The following is a 23,201-nucleotide window of genomic DNA, read 5'->3' on the forward strand; positions in this document are numbered from 1 at the left end:
TTCATTTCCCCCTAGTGGTTCCCAGGCTTTGAAAGACTTTTGTCTATAACTATCTTTTCCATTTTTCTCAAATCTCACTAAAAAGTACACAAGTACACAAACCACACTAAGAAAATAAAATTCCAAACAAGAAACACGTTGATACAGACCTATTATTATGCATTTTTCCTTTAAAAATGCAATATATACCTAGTATTCAAATAATTATTGCTTATTTCATCATTCATAGGAAGTCCTAAAGATACATAATGATCTGATTGCTCTTTGATAGAGTTTTAATAATTTATAATACATAGATAACACATGGGATATACCAGGTACTGGTCTGTTTTGTGTAAATCAAATCATTTGTACCTTACCACAAGACTCTAAGGCAGATACTATTGTCACTTTCCTTTACAGATTAAGGAAACCAAGAGAGGTTATAATATCAATATAAGAACTTGATAATATCAGGTAGTGCCTGACTCTTTGCAACCCCATGGACTGTATCCATCTGACTAGTTTTGAACCCCAGCCATCTGGCTCTAGAGGCCATTACCTTGACCTTTACATAATAAATTTGTACAATATAGTTTATTGTTATATATGTACTTTTCCAAAAAGAAAAACCTTTGTGGGGAGGAAAAAAAGCTACTTGCTAGTGCTATTAAGATCTAAGATAACTGTAGTTCCTGGTTAGAAAATATTAGTTTTTGATCAATTAAATACAGAAAAGTTGAATTTTGTGTTGGCTCAGATCTCTGATATGTATTTGGTCCATAATAGGTCCTAAATGGGGGAAAAAAAAAAAAAAAGGAACAGCAGGCCATGAAACTGTCTCAATAAATGCTTAAATCAGAACATGTTTTGATAATTTTTATTCCATATTTAGATCTATTAAGCACTATGAATTTTAAGAAGGGGGAGATTATGCTGTTTCTTAAAATATTTGGCCTCAGAAACTTTTTTTTCCACAGTATCTAGCAGATTAGCAGTTTTTCAAATGCATTTTAAATAAATTGATTATATTATACAATATTGAAGAAATTCATGTTCATATTACATGTGATATTTAAGAAATAGGGTATAAGTTAAAGTCTTGGGAAATATTATTCCCTGCTGAAAAAGAAAACTGAAACACCTCTCATTCTTCAATTTCTTCCTTTGTAGGTCCTTCTGAAACCCTCAAGTTGGAAGCCACTGGGGATATAAGACCATTTTAACAAAGGAAGCACTTACTTCTCCACAAAGCATACTGCCCTCATACCTTGTTCAATCTTAAAAAAAAAAAAAAAGAAAATCTATTTAGCATCTACTATTTACCAACAATTTAAAAAGAGAGTGAAAGTGAAGTAGCTCAGTCATGTCCAACTCTTTCCAACCCCATGGACTGTAGCCTACCAGGCTCCTCCATCCACAGGATTCTCCAGGCAAGCATCCTGGAGTGGGTTGCCATTTCCTTCTCCAGGGGATCTTCCCGACCCAGGGATCAAACCCAGGTCTCCTGCACTGTAGACAGATGCTTTACTGCCTGAACCACCAGGGAAGTCACAGTTCCTAAGCTCAAAAAGATAAAAATAACAAGTAAATAGCCAATAATAAAGTAGTGTGATTAGGTGTCACAAAATGCTATAAGAAGGGGAGTCAGAGAAAGCTTTCCTGTTCAAAACATGGTTAAGGGAGCAGCAGGACCAACGGCAGTTTCACCTGAAAACTTGTTGACGCGCAGGCCTACCCCAGACCTACGGAATCAGAATCCACAGGCATAAGCTCCCCAGGTGACTTGCTCATACAGTAGAGTTTTTGAAATACTGGCCCAAACTGCCTAGTAGATGCAGAATTAGACAAGAGAACAAATTTAAGAACTATTTGGAGGGAGATGTAACTGTACTCATTTAGCATAATTGTTGACTAGATAATGTGGGAAGGAAGGAAAAATCAATAGTGGAATTTAAACTCTGGGCAACTAGCCTAATAGAAATTAATACCACTTCCTAAGATAAGAGGCACAGGGGACAAAAAGGCAGAGGAAAGAGATGAGCTCTGTTTTATTTATGAGTTTGATTTTTACGTTCTTATAGGACATGAGGCTTTTCAGAAAACAGCTGGAAATAAGACTCTGGAACTTAGAAAAGAGATCCAGAGTCATCAAGATGTGCTGGAATAGATCAGATCACTCTAGACTGTACTTTCCAATATGGTAGCCCATAGCTCACTGAGCACATGAAATGAGATTAATGTGATTGGAGAATTGAATTTTTCAATTTTAGTTAGTTTTAATGAATTTAAAAGTCAAAGCAGTGTAAAATGTTTTTGCAATAAATACAACTTTATTGTTTTGGTCGTACTATATTACCCTTGCCTGGAAAATCCCATGGACGGAGGAGCCTGGTGCGCTGCAGTCCATGGGGTCGCTAAGAGTCGGGTACCACTGAGCGACTTCACTTTCGCTTTTCACTTTCATGCATTGGAGAAGGAAATGGCAGCCCACCCCAGTGTTCTTGCCTGGAGCATCCCAGGGACGGGGGAGCCTGGTGGGCTGCCGTCTGTGGGGTCGCACAGAGTCGGACACGACTGAGCGACTTAGCAGCAGCAGCAGTACTATATTTCAACTCAGCCTTCCAAAATTTGGCATCCAAACTGAGATGAGCTGTAAATACAAAATACACACCAGATTTTGAAAAGTTCATTTAAAAAAATGAAATGTCATTAATTTTAAGATTACATATTGATATTTTGCATATATTAAATATATATGATTAAAATTAACTTATTTTTTAATGTGACTACTGAGTGAGTGAGGTCGCTCAGTCGTGTCCGATTCTTTGCGACCCCATGGACTGTAGCAGGCTCCTCCATCCATGGGATTTTCCAAGCAAGAATATTGGAGTGGATTGCCATTTACTTCTCCAGGAGATCTTCCCAACCCAGAGATTGAACCCGGGTCTCCTGCATTGCAGGCAGACGCTTTACCCTCTGAGCCACCAGGGAAGTCTAATGTGGCGCCTAGAAAGTTATAAATTATGGCTTACATTATATTGGAAAGCATTGCTGTAGAAGTATATAGTGTAAAACATGGAGGGATTCGGACAGAATTCCATGGGTCTTCATGGGATGCTATAAGTAGACAGGTAAGACAAAGCTCGATCATTTTAAGAAGGATATGATTAAATAGGCAATGCTAAGTAAGATTAAGATTGAAGTGTCCAAAGAGGCCAATAATGATTTTGTGGATTAGTTTGAGTGTGCAAACTAAATCAGATTGCAAAAGGTCGAGCTATTAAGAAAGTAAAGCTAGCAACTCCATTGAGAAATGTGTCTGTGAAAGAAGAGTGAAGCAAGAGAGGGAACAAATATGTCACAGAGGGCTTTTGGTTTGATAGAAGAGGCTTAAATCTGTTTAAATGTTGTTGGAAAGGAGCGAAGAGAGGGATGAGATATAAGAGAGAAGGGGGATACTGAAAGAGATCCCTGAGAAGTTAAATCGGGATGGCCTTTCGGACAGGGATGATCCTTGGGTATGGGAAAGAACACCTCGCCCATAGTGACAGAAGAATGGAGAAGAGGAAGGTGCAGATGCTGGGCTGCAGGAAGCGGAAGCATTCCCATCTGATGGTGTGCACTTTCTCAGGAAGTGGCTAACTGCCAGTGGATGAGCGGAATGTAAAGGAAAGGAATTTTATAAAAGGAATTCTATTTTTTTTTTTTAATAAAGGAGGGCATTTAAAAACTGCTGTGAGGGATCTGAGCTCCTTTTGGGGATGTAGAAAGCTGGATAAACAGATGCTACCAAACTTACAGTGAACAAACAGCGAGTTCACAGCCTTCTTGAATCCATCCAAGTACTGATATTGTAGAGCAACTAACCAAAACCACAGATGTGGCTTACCACATCTTACCTATCACAGATTCAGGAAGCTCAGAAACACAAGCAAGCTTACAAAACAAAACCACCTAGGCAAATCATCTGCAAACTGCTGGAAACAAAAAAGCAAAGGGAAAACCGTAAAAGGCACTCCAAGAAGGAAAAAAACAGCGGGTGGCAAATGAGACGGGAGAGTTTATCAAAAAACATAAGGTTGCTAAACAGCACTACCAACCAAGGTGAAGTCAAAGACTGTGGTTACAAAATTTTTTTAAAAAGAAATCATCAGTGGCCTTCTCTAAAAAAAAAAACAAAGTACAAGTGGTTGGACTTCAGAACTCAGGACAAGGAATGGGATAAGGGGACTGAGTATCAGTTCTGAATATATGCTAAATAATTAGCGGAAGTAAAAAAAATGCCTGAGAACATCTAACTCTACAGGCTACAAGAGTGCAAAACGATATCACACTATACTTTCAAGAAACAATGTGTTTAGTGTAATTTTTTTAACACTGATTCCTTCTAATGCTGAGTGGAAAAGGATGCAATGCGCTGTACAATTGTGAAGGGAAACTTTTTGAGGTTTTCCCAAAAACTAATTAAAGAGATTAGGCTGGTTTCAACATGTAAGTATTTGAAGGATCTTTTAAATCAAACAGAAATTGGCAAGCAGCAGTCACTACAATTCTGCCAGCCTACTTCTACAAGCATATTTTAAACACAGCCACTGCTGAATAGTAGTCCTTCTCTCAATTTCCATGCATGTGGGCTAGAAAACAAGTAAAGAAGATGAATAAAGTGCATAAGCCCTAAAAATTTCCCATGCTCGGTCTAGATTTAACACATGACCACTATCATAATGATCAAAGGAAAAACTCATCTTGAAATTGGTATGAGCTAGCTTCAATAACAAAAATTTATTTAAGAAAAATAGAACCTGTTAAAGGAAAAGTGTACTTATTAAACTGAAAGAAACTCAATTAAAAAAAAAAACAACCCCTTCTATCAGCTCTATGCAATCTCTAGTAAATCACACATGGCTTATGAAAACATTTTAATAAATAAAATGAAAGGAGATATCCTTAAATGTCACAAACTGCTCATAATTCCATGACCTGATGTATTATTAAGAGCTAACTAAAAAATTAAACTAATAACAAAAAAACAAACCCAAAATACAGAAACTAAAGACCACCACTCTAACTTAGGCAATCAATGTAGTAGTTTATAAAGATTTTCTTTTTAAACTGTGGGTGTTTTCTTAAAGGACTGAGAACTGAAACAAACTCCAACTTGCCTGTGACTTGCAGACACAGACTTAACTTACATCGAAAACAAACAAAACAAACCATAACATACAAAACAAACCATCTTAAATTAACGCAGACCCTTATAGTCTAAGGGTCTGGTTAAACCAAACAAACTGGTCTAACATTAACCACACTCAGGTTTATGTGTTTTAAAAACCACTGACTTCCAACAGCGTATCCCTGCCTAGATGATCCAAGATGAGCTCTGGCTCCCAAAGCCTCTCCCATTAGAGAAGTCCCCTTGTTGCCTCAGTTTACATTCTCCCTTGCTGCAGCAGAACTTTGAATAAGGGTGTGCTCCTAGTGGTCTTTGTGTTGCAGAGCTTAACAAGTTTAGATCCCACTGGGATCCTTGCTACTCCGGCCTAGACCCTCAACTGGATGGGAATGTGCACTTCTAAAACCCCTTTCATTTCCCCCAAGAGTCACCCTTGTGCTAAAATTGAATTCAATGGTTTCAACTAGTTCTCCAGTGATGGGTTTTTGGGTTTGTCCTAGGAATAAATTTCCCTGAGATTCTTGGCCTATCCAACTAAATACATACTCTTTTTCCCTGGTGAAAAGTTAAAGTCGTTCAAGTTGTGTCCGACTCTTTGCAACCGCATGGACTACGCAGTCCATGGAATTCTCCAGGCCAGAATACTGGAGTGGGTAACTGTTCCCTTCCCCAGGGGGTCTTCCCAACCTAGGGATCAAACCCAGGTCTCTCACATCGCAGGCGGATTCTTTATCAGCTAAGCTACCAGGGAAGCCCAAGAATACTGGAATAGGTAGCCTATCCCTTCTCCAGGGGATCTTCCTGACCCAGGAATCAAACCAGGATCACCTGCATTGCAGGCAGATTCTTTACCAGCTGAGATACCAGGGAAGCCCCTGGTGAAGGTCTGCCCAATCTTTGATTCACTGTTAGCCGTCTCGCCTGTCTATTGTCTACAGTGCTGCTACCTGTCTAAAAAAGACCACAGAACATAAGACAGCCACAGACTCATTAAACCTGTCCTCCAAGCTTCTTTCCAAGAATCGATAATTTCACAAGGTCTTGACAACTTGGCATCATTTGGGCAAACTTTTAAAAGTTTGACCTTTTTAAGATCATAAATCAATACACTTCAGTCTTGTCTGTGTGTGAAAAACTGGCCCTGGGAGAGATATTCTCTTTATATTCTCCCTGTCGAGGGACTAGGAAACTGCTGAGTATTGACTAGAAACTCACAAAAGCAGTACTTTCCCTTTTAACCGAAACAAACTGTTTGGCCTATGGTTCATTTCGAAAGAAACAGAACTGCTAACAGAACTCTTCCATTTTCTCAGCCTGCATATAGCTTTCTCCATGACAATTTTACCAAAGCCAATTTAGAATTACAATTGGCCACTTCGGGAAACTTGCTCATTTAAGAAGTACATTAAAAACCAAAAGAGGAATGAATCAGATGACAAGGACTCTTAAAATCTACAGGAGCTCCTGTTCTGATTGGTTTATATGCCATGTTCACACAAATCTCAAGAAATAATTCAAGAAACTCCAAAGGGAAGGGGTGAGGCTTCTAATCCTTTATATTTTGGGCTCCTCTAAGGAAAATATTTCTGCTTCAAATGTAGCAGGAAAACACTTTAACTGCTATTAGTTAAGCAAATAATTACAAGAATAAAACCAAGGCATTCAGAACTTCTAAATGTAATTTAAAGTCTTTTAAATTTGATTTATGTATGCAGGTTAATAAATTTGTATTAAAGAAAAACTTCATTAAATATACCTGAACAAAGATGACTTTATAATTTGAGTTAATTAATAATATCACTTTTTTCCCTTATCACAATGTAAAAATATTCAAGTTTGTGCAAGACTAGGGTTTTTTGTTCCTTTTTCCATGCCTTAAAGTTTCTAAATATGTAATACAGGTTTTATGCGTTAACAGTTTTCCACAAATTATTACTACAAAAACCTAAAATTGTGCTTAACAAAATGGAATGGTTATAATAAGTATCTTTTGAGAGAGATTAAATTTGTGGAGTTTTTATGCTTCCATGAAGACTTCCTGCATCAGCCTAATTTTTAATTTCCAGAACCTTAGTTATCTTTAAGAATATTAATAATATAGGGATTTCTCTGGTGGTCCAGGAGCTAAGACTCCTTGCCTCCAATACAGGGGGCCTGGGTTTGATCCCTGATTGGGGAACTAGATCCCACATACTGCAAGGAAGACCCACTGCAGCCAAATAAAGGAATATAAATTTTTTTTTCAAAAAAGAGTATTAATTGATAATCCTGGATAAGCAAAAATATAATTTTACTATACATGTGCTCTTATTTAATACCTGGAAATACTAGGTTAAAAAGGAACCTCAGATTGCTGGTATGAGAATTTTTGAAAGAATATTAAAAAATTTGTGTAGGTAACAGGATGTCCATGCAGAGTAATAAACACTTTTTCTACACAGATAAAGAAAATTTTGTCTTAAAAAGTGTCTGATTGTGTTAAGACTATAAAACAATACTTTTGGTAAAGACCAAGAGTATACAGGTAGAAGGTTTGAGGGGTGAACTTTGTCTGGGTTTATAATGAGCTTGGAAATGATTAATAAATGTCTTAAAACTACTGACAAAGTTGGTTTAATATGAGTGTATTCACAAGGGTAGGCTCATTAAATCATTACTAGATGTTACATAGAAAATAGATAAAAGTGAAATTAGTTTTCTTATAAGACAGCAAAGCTATCTGTGCTGAGAGAGTTTTCTTCTATCATGATTAAAGAATACACCTCTAATATTTTGATACACTCAAATCATTTTTGAAAAAAGTTCCCCACTTTTGAAAATATTGAAGTTCCTAATAATCTCAGTCACATATTCTTTGATCTTTTATGCTTGTGCACCAAGATTAACAAAAGTAGGCTATGTTTCAACAAATAGTATTGGGACAATTGGATATCCACATGCAAAAGAATGAAGGTGGAGCCCAACTTTACACCATTCACAAAAATCAACTCAAAATAAATCAAAGACCTAAATGGAAGAGCTAAAAATATACAACTCTTAAAAGAAAACACAGGAATAAACCTTTACAGATTAATAGAACGTCTTTTCTTGGATATGACACCAAGAAAAAAAGTGACAAAAGAAAAGACAAATTAGACTAAACCAAAATTAGAAACTTTTGTGCTACAACTATTACTCTTATCAAGAAAATGAAGATAATTCACTGAATGGGAAAAATATTTGCATAATTATGCATCTGATAAGGGATTTATATTCAGAATATATAATGAACTATTATAACTCAATAAAAAGACAAATAACCAAACTAAAGAAGGAGTAAAGGATCTGAATACACATTTTTCCAAAGAATGTAAAAATATGGCCAACAAGCACACGAAAAGATAATATTATTAGTCATTGCATGCACACCTATGTGTGTGCTAAGTTGCTTCAATTATGTCTGACTCTTTGCAACCCTATGGACTGTGGCCCACCAGGCTCCTCTGTCCATGGGATTCTCCAGGCAAGAATACTGGAGTGGGTAGCCATTTCCTTCTCCAGGGGATCTTCCCCACTCAAGGATCTAACCCTCATCTCTTGTGTCTCCTGCATTCCAGGCAGGTTCTTTACCACTAGCACCACATGAGAAGCACGTGTACACCCGTGGTGGATTCATGTTGATGTATGGCAAAACCAATACAATATTGTAAAGTAAAAAAATAAATAAATAAAATGACAGCCCCTCACCAAAAAAAAAGAAAAGAAGTTATTAGTCATTAGAAAACTGCAAATCAAACAGGAGATACACTTCACATCCATTAGAATGGTTACAATCAAAAGACACAATAACTAGTGTTGTCAAGGACATGGAGATATTGAAATCTTCATATACTGCTCATGAGAAAGTATAATAAAAGCTTTGGGAAACAGTTTAGCAATTCTTTATAAAGTTAAACATAGTTACCATGTAATTCAGTGGGGCTTCCCTGATAACTCAGCTGGTAACTCAGCTGCCTACAATGCAGGAGATCCCGGTTCAATCTCTGGTTCAGAAAGATCCCCTGGAGAAGGGAATGGCTACCCACTCCAGTATTCTTGCCTGAGAATCCCATGGAGAGAGGAGACTGGTCGGCTACAATCCATGGAGTTGCAAAGAGTCAGACATAACTGAGCGACTAAGCACACAGACATATACTGCTCACAGCAAAGTATAATAAAAGCTTCGGAAAACAGTAGCAATTCTCCAAAAAGTTAAACATAGTTACCATAGAACTCAGTAATTCCTCTTCTGGTAACTGAAAGCAAATATTCAATAAGAATTATACATGAATATTTACATGAACATTACTCATAATCACCAAAAACCGGAAATAACCCAAATGCCAACCAACATACGGACAAAATGTGGTATAAACATACAACGTAATATTATCAGCAATAAGAAAGAATAAAGCTCTGAAACATGCTATAAGGATGAATTCTGAAAAATTATGATAACTAAAGGGAATGAGTCACTAAAGACCACACACTACACGATTCCATTTATATAAAATATTCAGAAAAGGCAAGTCCATGGTGAAAGAAAGTAGATTCATAGTTGCTTACAGCACTGGGGATCCTAGAGGCTGGAGATTAACCACTAATGGTCACAGAGATTCTTTTGGGAAGATGAAAATGTTCTAAAATTAGATCATGATCACAGTTGCACAATACCATTAATATACTAAAAGAAACATTGAATTACACACTTTTGAGTGAATCTGATATTATGAGAATTATATATTAGTAAGGTTTTTAAGCAGGCAAGTGTTGAAAGCAAGTATACACACAAAAGTTATATAGAAAATGCAAAAATGAGTAATTATTTGATCATTCCAATAAATCCGTAAGTCTAAAAATGAAAATGTGTTTCAACTATGGACCTACAAGGACAGCCATTCTCTAACAAAATTTTTGACTGTCAGTCTTCAATTAATACTTCATGTATTGCATTTTGATGATGCAAAACCGGATAGTAGTAAAGTAGAACCTATTAGATATATACCTGAAATCTAGAATCCACATTTAAAAGATGGATATGCTCCAGGTTCATACATGACAACTCATGTATAGGTAGTTAAATTCAGAAGACAATGCCCTTATTGGGTACAGTTCAGTTCAGTTTCTCAGCCGTGTCCAACTCTTTGTGACCCCATGAACTGCAGCACTCCAGGCCTCCCTGTCCATCACCAACTCCCAGAGTTTACCAAAACCCATGTCCATTGAGTCGGTAATACCATCCAACCATCTCATCCTCTGTCATCCCCTTCTCCTCCTGCCCTCAATCTTTCCCAGCATCAGGGTCTTTTCAAATGAGTCAGCTCTTCGCATCAGGTAGCCAAAGTATTGGAGTTTCAGCTTCAGCATCAGTCCTTCCAATGAACACCCAGGACTGATCTTGCAGTCCAAGGGACTCTCAAAGTCTTCTCCAACACCACAGTTCAAAAGCATCAATTCTTTGGCACTCAGCTTTCTTTATAATCCAACTCTCACATACATACATGCCTACTGGAAAAACCATAGCCTTGACTAGACAGACCTTTGTTAACAAAGCAATGTTTCTGCTTTTTAATATGCTGTCTAGGCTGGTCATAACTTTCCTTCCCAGGAGTGTCTTTCAATTTTCATGTCTTGCAATCACCATCTGCAGTGATTTTGGAGCCCAAAAAATACAGTCAGGCACTGTTTCCCCATCTATTTCCCATGAAGTGATGGGACCAGATGCCATGAGCTTAGTTTTCTGAATGTTGAGCTTTAAGCCAACTTTTTCACTCTCCTCTTTCACTTTCAAGAGGCTCTTTAGTTTTTCTTCACTTTCTGCCATAAGGGTGGTGTCATCTGCATATCTGAGGTGATTGATATTTCTCCCAGCAATCTTGATTCCTGCTTGTGCTTCATCCAGCCTAGCATTTCTCATGATGTACTCTGCATAGAAGTTAAATAAGCAGGGTGACAATATACAGCCTTGACATACTCCTTTTCCTATTTGGAACCAGTCTGTTGTCCCATGCCCAGTTCTAACTGTTGCTTCCTGACCTGCATACAGATTTCTCAAGAGGCAGGTCAGGTGGTCTGGTATTCCCATCTCTTGAAGAATTTTCCAGTTTATTGTGATCTATATAGTCAAAGGCTTTGGCATAGTCAATAAAGCAGAAATAGATGTTTTTCTGGAACTCTCTTGCTTTTTCAATAATCCAGTGGATGTTGGCAATTTGATCTCTGGTTGCTCTGCCTTTTCTAAAACCAGCTTGAACATCTGGAAGTTCACGGTTCACGTATTGCTGAAGCCTGGCTTGGAGAATTTTGAGCATTACTTTACTAGCGTGTGAGAGGAGTGTAATTGTATGATAGTTTGAGCATTCTTTGGCATTTACTTTCTTTGGGATTGGAATGAAAACTGACCTTTTCCAGTCCTGTGGCCACTGCTGAGTTTTCCAAATCTGCTGGCATATTGAGTGCAGCACTCTCACATCATCTTTTAGAATTTGAAATGGCTGATCTGAAATTCCATCACCTCTACTAGCTTTATTTGTAGTGATACTTCCTAAGGCCCACTTGACTTCACATTCCAGGATGTCTGGATCTAGGTGAGTGATCACACCATCGTGATTATCTAGGTCATGAAGCTCTTTTTTGTACAGTTCTGTGTATTCTTGCCACCTCTTGTTAATATCTTTTGTTTCTGTCAGGTCCATACCATTTCTGTTCTTTATTGAGCCCATCTTTGCATGAAATGTTCCCTTGGTATTTCTAATTTTCTTGAAGAGATCTCCAGTCTTTCCCATTCTACTGTTTTCCTCTATTTCTTTGCACTGATCGCTGAGGAAGGCTTTTATCATCTCTCCTTGCTGTTCTTTGGAACTCTGCATTCAAATGGGTATATCTTTCCTTTTCTGCTTTGCTTTTCACTTCTCTTCACAGCTATTTGAAAGGCCTCCTTAGACAGCCATTTTGCTTTTTTGCATTTCTTTTTCTTGGGGATGGTCCTGTCTCCTGTACAATATCATGAACCTCCATCCATAGTTCATCAGGCACTCTTATCATCAAAGCATGAAAATATGAAACACGTATTTGAGTTTGCTATTTTCTAACTATTCTAATATTGAGTTTGCTATTCTAATAATGGGTTTGCTATTTTCTAACTATTCTAATAAAGTTCCTTACTATCTTTTAAAATTTTTTATCCAGTATTCAGTGACTTAGAAGCATTTAAAAAAATAGATACATGGGCACAGATGGTAAATGATATTACTATTTTTCACTGTAAACCAATATAGATATTGTCTTAAACCTTTGGATATTTTTAACTCATTAGTATCTTGTCTCCTCTGACAACTCTCTTATGATTTTCCCTTTCCCATATTGAAGCATAAAAATACTGTTGTTACCTAAACTCTGGGTTGCTTTATGGAGAAAACAGTAATAGGCAAAATTAAGTCTGTGTGACTCTCTACAAATTTTCAATAATTCAAAACTATTCTAAAAGCTCTTTTTAAAAATCAAACTTAAAAAAGTTGACACATCAAGAGTTCAGCTTTCCTATATTAAACTGTAAGTAAAAATTAATAAAATGTTTCAATGTGTCTTTGTTCCTTCAAGCTGCTATAACAAAATAACCACAGACTTAACACCATAACAGAAATTTGTTCCTTACTGTGCTGGAGGCTAGAGGTCCATGATCCATATGCCAATGTGGTCAGCAGAGGACCCTCTTCCAGGTCACAGACATCTCTATATATCCTTACATGGCAGGAGGGACCTTTGGGAGGAAACTGGTCTCCTCAGGAGTTTAAAGAACAGTTATTAAATCTTTTTACTTTGGAATTTGACTCTAAACCTGTCAAATTCCACCGTGAAAGATTTAATAGCTGTTCCTTTAAACTCCTGAGATCAATTTCCTCCAAAAGGCTCCTTATAATCTGAACTTCCCTCATACTATTAGCCCCAATCTTCACTATTGCAAAAACTATACTACAAGTCAACAAAGTACTTCTGCTGTAATCATTACAACACTATCTGCTAAACCAAGGGTACCGGGTTGGAACTTCTCACCATACTGCTCATTTTCTCCAAGATTTTCCAGACTTCTGTGCAGGAACTAAGCTCCACTAAAAATGTGTCTACCTCAAGGAATAATTATTGGCTTACTCCTGTTATGATAATATATTTCTGATATTATCTGTAACCACCAGGAATTGCAACATCAACACCAGGCTTTTGCCCACCTCTTATAGCTAAACAATCTGCCTGCCAATGCAGGAGACACAAGAGACACAGCTTTGATCCCTAGGTTGGGAAGATCTCCTGGAGGAGGAAATGGCAACCCACCCCAGTATTCTTTTGGGGCTTCCCTGATGACTCAGATGGTAAAGAATCTGCCTGCAGTGTGGGAGATCTGGGTTTGATCCTTGGGTTGGGAAGATCCTGCGGAGAAGGAAATGGCAACCCACTCCAGCATTCCTGCCTGGAGAATCCCATGAACAAAGGCTACAGTCCACAGGGTCACAAAGAGTTGGATGCAACTGAGCAACTAACAACACTACACCCAAACTGGGTATGACTACCTACTCCAACAGCAAGAACAATACAATCAGAAAAGTAATCCAAGTTTTGCCTAATCCTCTGCTGTGGAAGCCCAACAAACCAGTTTAAATACACTAACCAGGGCTGTCATGGACAATCACAGTCTTTATAAACTCTTGGCAAGCCAAGGGATAGTTTGTATTTAGTTAATACTTACTGTTCTCTCCATAAAAAGATCACCAGACAGGTGAGATCCTGGTGGTATTTGGTCAATGGGAATCACCAGTATAAGTCAAAGGTCTTCCTCTCAATGAGACACAAAGGCTTTATCTTCATACATAAAAGTAATAAATCCTATATTCTATATAAAAGTGCCTAACAACATTATCAATATTAACCTGAACAATATTATGGGAATTTTGTTAAAAATGTATGAATTTGCTGATATAAAAAGTGACAACCAACTTGTTAACTGAAAACTTTTTTTTGGCTGCACCATGAGGCTTATAGGATCTTAGTTCCCAGACCAGGGATTGAACTCCAGGCCAGAGAAGTGAATGCTCCTAGTACTAACCACTGAACTGCCAGGGAACTCCCCTGAAAAAACTTTTACTCTTAAGAACTACTAACTGAAAATAATTTCTCCATATGTAAAAATGTATAATGGATATGTTTTTCCAAAAATCTCCAAATTTTGATATGTTTGATTTTCATTAATTATTCTAGCAAATTCCACTGTAAATATAAATGAAAGATTATAAATGCAATGCTTTTGGTACGCTATTGTGAATATGCTTTATTTTTAAGTAAAACATGAATCATAGCCCAAACAAACTGTTTTACCTCTTGAATATTTTAAGCTTAAGGGAAAAGAGTCATTAATGATGAACATGTTTTCATTTTTTAATGTTTTTAATTTCTTATAAAGGTCTTAATTAAACTTCATAGTCACTAAGCAGTTTTTAAACTTAGGCTTCATTGATCCTTTTGACTTCATGCTTTCAAATAGTCATTATCTTCAAAACATGACAAATTTCAGAATCCATTAAAAATTATTTTATTCAAATTATGTTTTCCAAAAGAGAGGGTTCTGTGCTAGTCGTCTTTGAAAGTTTTCATACCTACAAAAGAAAAAACATCTTTATAAGAAATTTAATTACTCTTTCATAACCTGACAAATAACTCATCAAAAAGCAAATAACTTTACATGTTACTTCTAAAAAGCCAAGATTAAGAACCTAGAAAGTTAAAAAGTTAATTTGGGATCTTAATTATTAATGTATAAGACAGCAAGCATAGTGATTTAACTGGCTGTATCACAAAGCACTCATCATAATATATTTTACTATCTTCAGCAAATCTGAGAGCTGGAAATGACCTAAGAAAAAATGAAATCTAACTCCCTCACCCTCATTTCATAGATCAGAGTGATTTGCTCAAGGTCACGTAGCTACATGATAACAAAGCTCAAATCTAATACATTCCAGACCAGTCCCTGCTACACCATGCTACCACTTCTCAACAGTCTCCTTATGTACCTCCCTAACACCAGCATATTCAAAGTGAAAAGAAACATCTATAAAAGAGAAACAGAGAAAAGCTGAAGAAACAGATTTATTAATCATTCATGTACAGGGTACAGTATAAACCACTCTGATGTTTGATACATGTTTATTTTAGATCAAGACTTCCTAAATTTAGGAAAAGAAGTTTTCATTGATATTTCAAGCCTCATATAGGGTACTTAAAATTCAAGTGCATATATATATATATATATATATATATATATATATATATATATATATATATATATAAAAGATACAGACCTTAATTGTGGTCCCTAAGACATAAGCAACTGTATTTCCTTGTCTTTATAAACCCAAGATGGCTACTATATAACAGAATATTATTTGGGACAGAAATTTTTCCTAATCTGAACTCTAAAGTACATACTATTTAATGGCATGCAAATGTTAATGTAGGCTGATATCCACTATAAAAGAAAATGTTTAAACGTCAAAGAAGAAATACATTCACAAGCAAAATATATATGGTTACTCAAAGCCTTAATATGAGAGCTACATAATCCCCCATACCATTTCAGAACCACATTTGCTGGAATGAACATTTCAGATGGACTTGGTGTCATCTGGGCCTGAGAGACAGCAAATGATGAAGCAAAATTGTAGAAGTTGTCCAGCATCTTTTGTGTGAACTAAAAGTTAATAATAAATAGATTAATGGGTTGTATTAAATACTGAAATATTTAAAAATACTAAACTCCAATATTTTTAATTTGAAATGTTGTTGCAGTCACTTGGTTTAAGGTCTAGGAGTTCTAAGTCTAATGCTGACCACTAAGGGAAGTCATAAAATGACACTAGGGCACAAAAGCATAACCATCTGCCTTTAGTACTATCTTTATATCTCAAAGAATTTCTATGACTTTCAACTATTTTTAAGTTTCTAACAAATTCATTTTATTAAAAAAAAAAGATAACATTTTTTTCCTTCAAAATATCTTCTTTTATCTCCACCTCTGGAGATTGCCCTCTCCTCAAATACCACCCTGGTCAAATCAACCTGCTTCCTTATTCAAAATACTAACCATATTTAAAAAGTCTTTTCTTCCCAGAAAAATTTTTAAAAAGTATAAAAAAGGAGCAACTGGTTACTTGCCATCAATTACAAAGATGATCTATCTCCTGGCCTCTTTGCTCTCACTGACCCTCAAATGGGCAAATCCACTAACACCCTCCAGGTCTCCTTGGTAGAAGCCAGAAGCACATGGATTTACATTTCTTGAGCATCAAATGGGTTTAAGTACTAAACCCAAAATTAATGAACTACTAACAATAATAATACCTTTTATTCACTCAAAAATAATCTTCCGAACATCACTTTCTCAGATACTCAAAACTAGCCATGAAGATTCTTGCTGTCTCTTTTCTACATGAGAAGAAACATGTTAACACGATTTTTATTTAATAATATAGAGATAATTTAACCCAAGAGACTCTGTTAAGGTACCTGAACCAATATGAGAGTTCAGTAAGAGCATGGACTAAAAGTTCAGTATCAAGAGAAAAAAAACCAATAACAACCCTCCACACAAGCAACAAAAATTTTTAAATGTAACTTTAAGAAGAGCCAACTCATGACAGAAAGTCTGTAAGATGCCTAGGGGAAATGCTCAGACAAGCTGACAGTAAGATATTTGTGGGAAATATTTTAAGAGTGTATTGACAGACAAGAAAGAAAACAAATGACAGGACTTTTTTTTTTATCACATTGAGTGGAAAGACACCATGTGTTCATGAATGGGAAGACATAATGTAATAAAGGCACATTAAAACCTATAAATCCAATGTTATTTTCAACTACATTCCAAGAAGATATTTCATGGCACTTGACAAGCTGATGCTAAAATTATTATGAAAAATACTCAGGCCTGTTTTGATGATTAGGAGGAGGGTCTTGGCCTACCAGATATAACTGGCAAAGGGACAGGCAAATTAACTGGAATAAAATGGAGAGCCTAGAAACAAACGTAAGTACATGTGACACATGGCATACAACAAAGATGCTATTACTCAATTAAAAAAAAAAATGTATGTGGGGACTTCCCTGGAGGCCGTGGTAAGGAATCCACCTCGCAGTGCAAGAGACACAGGTTCAATCCCTGGTCAGGAAACTAAGATCCCAATGCGAAGCAATTAAGCCCACGAACCACGACTACTGAGCCTGCAAGTCTCAACTGGAGATCCTACAGGTTGCAAGGAAGATCCCACAGGCCACAACTAAGGCCAGACACAGCCAAATTAATTCATTTAAAAAGAGGGACTGGGCTTCCCTGGTGGTTCAGTAGTAAAAAGAGTCCACCTGCCAATGCAGGAGACACGGGTTCAATCCCTGATCCGGGAAGATGCCACATGCCACAGAGTAACTACGCCACAAATGAGCCCACAGTCTGCAACTACTAAAGTCTACAAGCCCTAGAGCCTGTGCTCCACAACAAGAGAAGCCGCCACAATAAGAAGCCCATGAGCTGCAACTACAGAAAAGCCTGCACAGTCCAAGATGAACAAATAAAAAAAAATTTTAAGATGTATTTGCTTTAAAATAAAGAGTTCCAAGAGGAATGTTTCCAAGACAAATTTTAAATTGCTATAAATACATATAAAGATAAGGGAATTTATATTTGGAAGAGTTTGGGCATAAATTATTAGAAATGGAAAGACAGAAATCCATGCAAACGAAAAAATGACGAGTTTATTAACCAAGAAAAATAAAAACTTATATAGGACAAGAAATAATCATAAACTCATAACACATGGCTCAACTCTGAAAAATATTTACCAGGTCATAATACTGAAAATTTGGAATCTTGAAGATTTATATTGGAAAGGAGGGGAGAAAAGATACCTGTATATGCTGGGGAGCAGAAGATTAAGAGAGCTAAACCATGCTGGGCTTGTGCTTATCCTCAGCACTTTGTTGTGTCTGACTCTGTGACCCCACGGACTGTACCCCACCAGGCTCCTCTGTCCCCAGGATTCTCCAGGCAAGAATACTGGAATGGGTTGCCATTCCCTTCTCCAGGGGATCTTCCCAACCCAGGGATCAAATCCAGGTCTCCCGCATTACAGGCGGATTCTTTACCATCTGAGCTACCAGGGAAGCCCTTAAATCATGTTATGTATCTATAAGTCAATGGAAAATACCTATAACAAATAAATCAATAAAGACTCAACAAGTTTCTTCTGACACATGGACGTAAATACAAGAAGAAGGGGGGGGAAGTGGGATATTGAAAGTGACTGCTGCTGAGGAGCAGAATAAGAGCAGAATATTAAGAGGTACAACAGAGAACAGCTGTTTTGCATGTAAAACGGATTTTTTCAATCATGTGCTACTGATAAAAACTAAAATCAAGTAAGAACAACTAAAGGCATAAATTACATACAAATTGTACTATACATATTTTGTGGAAAAAAAACAAAATTTTTTAAAGTACTGAAATACATAGGATACATAAAGTTAGAAGAGTAGTTACTTGGACAGAGAAAAAGAGAAGCAGAGAGCAGTGGATTATAACACTTTATATAACTTTTTAACTAGTATAAAATATAGCAAAATGTAACAGTTAAATCTAAGTGGAAGACTGTGTGCATGTGTGAGCGCTTAGTCGAGTTGGACTGTGATCCCATGGACTGTAGCACGCCAGGCTCCTCTGTCCACTGGATTTCCCAGGCAAGAATACTGGAGTGGGTTGCCATTTCCATCTCCAGGGGATCTTCCCAACCCAGGTAAAGAACCTGGGTCTGCTGCATTGCAGGCAGATTCTTTACCTTTTGAGCCATTAGGGAAGCCCAGGAAGATACACGGAAGTCTTCAAATATGCCCCACTATAAAGAGAGCCCTACAAGGTCAGGTACTATTTTATTTTGATACCTGTTTTTATCTATTTGATTTGTTCTTTAAAAATGCCTGGCACACAAAATGTACAAAATAAATATCTGTGGGATATACTTTTCTGAATATTAAAATATTTCATAAAAAATACATATGTTTAATTAAAAGGTCAAATAATTTATTACAGAGTTAAAATGTCTTCCTACCCCTCTCCAGGGATAACATCACTTTGGCATGTATTTTCCAGACATTTTTCACATACAATCTATATGGAATAACTGTTGAGTATTGCTTCGTAACTTGCTTTTTTCAGCACAGTTTATTTTTAAATTACAGACAAAAATTTCAAAACCCAGACTCTGTCATTCTTAATTTGGCCCATTCTCCAGAGAGTGTATGACAAGTTGGCTCTTAAATTCAGAGCCACAGTTCTTAAAAGTATGCTGTCCAGCAAGCCCAGAGGTTTCCCTAGTCCATTCATGCTCCTCCTCTCCTAGAGGACTTATTTAGCAATCCTTTTGGTTTAGACTGTACTGGAGTGGGTCTCCATGCCCTCCTCCAGGGGATCTTCCCAACCCAAGGATTGCAGCCAGGTCTCCAACATTGCAGGTGGATTTTTCACCATCTGAGCCACCAGGGAAGCCCCTGGTTTACATTTCTGGTATTTCCTTCCCCCTCAATCTTAGCTGATGATCTTGCTTCCTATTTCACTAGAGAAGGAATCGAGAGAGAACCTGCACAAGTTCTCTTCAGCTTGTTTACTAACCTGTTGCATCTCTCTGTTCATACTGTAAACATTGCCCGTTATCCTTTCCATTACTTCCTAGTACAGTCTACTTCCTACTCAAGGATACCACTTTCACAAGTCTCCCCACTCTCCTGCATCATCAATTTTTCCCTCACAAATGCTTTACTGCTGTCAAACATGATATAGTACCTCCTATTAAAAACAGAAAAAAAAAAATTTCCTTGTCCCCACAGCCCTCAAGCAACCAGACCACCCATCTGCTGTCCTTTGTAACAACATTCACCAAGAGTCCTCTATGGTCACTCTCTCCATTTCCTCTTCTCCAAGTCACTCAACCTCACTCCAAACTCCCTTACCATCTCTGTGAATTCTTGTCAAAGTCTTTAATGACTTCTACCTTGCCAAGTCCAATAGTTAATTCTTAGCCTTCATTTACTTGATCCCTAAGTAGTCAATACTACTGATCACCTCTTCCTTCTTAAAAACCAGTCTTGAAAATTGTATACATCTTATGTTGAGTCGGTTCATCGTGTTTTTCAGGTCTACTAAATCCTTCTACTTCTCTGTATATTCATTCTATTAAGTTTTGAGTTTGATATTGAAACCCCAACTAAAAATCTTTTATCTACTTAAAAAAAAATAATTGTAATATATAGTGGAAATATATATAACTTTGTTATTTGTATTTTCCAAATCTCCTGTAAATGTGCTATCATATCTTAATAATTTAAAGAGGTAAAAAAAAAAAAGTACTTCTCTTCCAAAATACCATTTTGGGGGGGGGGGTCTCCTCCTACTTTGGGTGTTCCTTTCCTTTTATTCCTCCTTATCTCTTAAGCATCTCAACTTTGAAATGGCTCAAGCTCCATCACTGGCCAATTTTTCTGTTTATAGTTATTTCTCAGTGATCACATTTCCTCTACAACTTTAAATACCACCTCTATACTGAGGGCACCCCAATTTTTCTCTCTCATGAACCTGCCACCTCCAGCTATCTAATAGGCATCCCAAACACAGTATAACTAAAACTCAGCTCCTGATTCCACTCCCAGCCCATACTAGTTCTTTGCACAACATTCCTGTGTTCCAGCTCCTGGAACCAGCATCCTTAGAGCCATAGTTGATGTCTCTATCTCAGACTTTACATGTGATTCACACTGTGAGACAGAATTGGCCCCATACTCAAATTATCTCCATAAGAGATATCAACTACTTTTCACCACCTCCATTTGTACTCCTTCATTAAACTCTCACCAAGATTTTCACAAGAGACTCCTAACCGCTCTTTCTCCTTCCATCTTTGCCTCATTACAGTTTCTCGCCAAAGATGCAAAAGTGATCCTTTAAAAATGTAAGTTAGATCATATCACTCCCCTGCTCAAACCTTTATGTATTGTCCTCCAAAAAGAACTTAAGCCGAAGTCCCTACAAAAGCCAATGAGATTTCATATATGGAATCTCATTCTGGGGGAGCAGTTTCCCCATAATCTCCAATTTAATCTCCCATTTCTCCCCCTTGCTCACTCTACTCCAGCCACAAAGTTTCACTTTATTTTTCAAACATAACAGACTTCTACCACTGGGACTTTGTATTAGCTATAACTCTGCCTCAATCATTCTCCCCTTCAGGCCTTTGCCTTATAGATTAAAAGTCAACCGTTATGAAATAATGTGATTTTAAGCAACATGAGGACCAGAATCTTGCTTATTATAAGGTTCACAACTGTATACCCACAGCTATGCATATTAATTGTGAGACGAAACAGGGGGAAAAGTTAATATTTAAACTCATTTAAAAAAATCACTGAGCTATTTTATCACTGTAAAAACTAAGTATTATCAAAGCACTTATGAATTTTAAAATACCTATATAGAAGGGAGACAAACTGAAAATATCCATGGAAGCCAGTAACTTATGTTATATGTGTTCACCTTCATTTTTACATGAATTCTACCACAGGCTGTTTTATGAAGTATATAATATGATTTGTAAACTATTTTAGAAAATGAAAGGTGCATTCCATTACCTGAGTGAATGAGTCAACTGAGGACACAGCAGCATTACCCACAGGAGTCTGCTGAGCCAGACTGTCCAACAATTCCACTGAAATCCCAATCTGAGCAACAGATGGAGTTCGGACAATATTCATGGTTCCAAACGGGTGTTGGCTTCCTTCTCCTGAAAGAAATTAACATGTGCCACACGTTTCAAACTTAACTTATATGTATATAAACTTCTTCCTAAAGATGTGAAGAACTGCTGATTTATATGCACTAAGAAGTTCTGTCACGTGAAAGTTTGTCTTTTCTCAGATAAATGTAAAAGGATGCCTCTGTGTGTTTGTGAGTGTGTGTGTGTTAGTTGTTGTGCCCAACTCTTTGTAACCCCATGGATCGTAGACCAACACCAGGTTCCTCTGTCCATGGGATTCTCCAGGCAAGAATACTAGAATGGGTTGCCATGCCCTCCTTCAAGGGATCTTCTCCACCTAGGGATAGAACCTGGGTCTCCTACACTGCAGGCAAATTCTTTACCATCCAAGCCACCAGGGAAGCCCAAAAGCCTAGTTCTTACCATATTAAGAAAACTGAAATTTTCCCCACCGGAAAAATAGCTGTTATTTTTCTAAAAACTTATAAAATTATTACAGCTAGAAATGGAAATTAAGAGAGTAAGACAAAAGTAAATGAGAATTAGATAAAAGATTCTCAATGCTGTGATGAAAGGATATCTTTAAAGATTTTTAGAATTAGTTTTAATATTTTCTGAGTATACAAAGAAAGAGCTCTCAATTGCCATTATCAACAATGACATGGCATATTTTCCTACATGTCATGACTCACGCCACTCAACACCTGAAGATTATCAAATAGGCAATAAAGAAATTTGCAACTTATTCAGAAAATAATAATTTTCCACTTCACAATATATCATTTATAAATATATATATATCATAAATTGTATGTGTATTTGATATACCTGATCCTCTAAGTGTCAGCTAACTTAAACATGAAAAAATATAGGTCAGTTTTATTAATCCATATAAAACGATCATAGAGAAGAAAAAAATACAATGAACAGATTAGTGGTTTATCTGCTCTTTTAATGGGACTATAAAATGTCTAAACTAATACTACAGAATGAAAATCTGGGACAACATGCATTCCTAATAACCAGAACCCTCACTTAAAGTATCAAATCTCTTCTTAAATTTTCAGGTATATGAATACAAAAACTTGCAACCATTTTGTTTCTGTGCTTTAAAAATACATACACACACTTCACTAAATGCAACTGGTTTATGATATTTTCAGTATTTTATTTAATTTCCTCATATTTGT

General features: G+C 36.8%; 1 protein-coding gene across 1 annotated transcript in view; it reads right to left on the reverse strand.

Annotated features, from left to right (window-relative positions):
- The window catches only part of HIKESHI (Hikeshi, heat shock protein nuclear import factor), a 33,231-nt gene continuing 24,498 nt past the window's right edge, over positions 14,469 to 23,201 (reverse strand). Inside the window, exons 3-5 of the mRNA XM_005699441.1 lie at positions 21,887 to 22,038; positions 15,793 to 15,911; positions 14,469 to 14,817 (exon numbers count right to left, since the gene is read on the reverse strand). Coding sequence (XP_005699498.1) covers positions 14,763 to 14,817; positions 15,793 to 15,911; positions 21,887 to 22,038 — 326 coding nt within the window. The 3' untranslated portion in view covers positions 14,469 to 14,762. The remainder of the gene's footprint in view (positions 14,818 to 15,792; positions 15,912 to 21,886; positions 22,039 to 23,201) is intronic.

The sequence above is a fragment of the Capra hircus genome, chromosome 29, assembly GCF_001704415.2.
Source record: "Capra hircus breed San Clemente chromosome 29, ASM170441v1, whole genome shotgun sequence".
NCBI lineage: Eukaryota > Metazoa > Chordata > Mammalia > Artiodactyla > Bovidae > Capra > Capra hircus.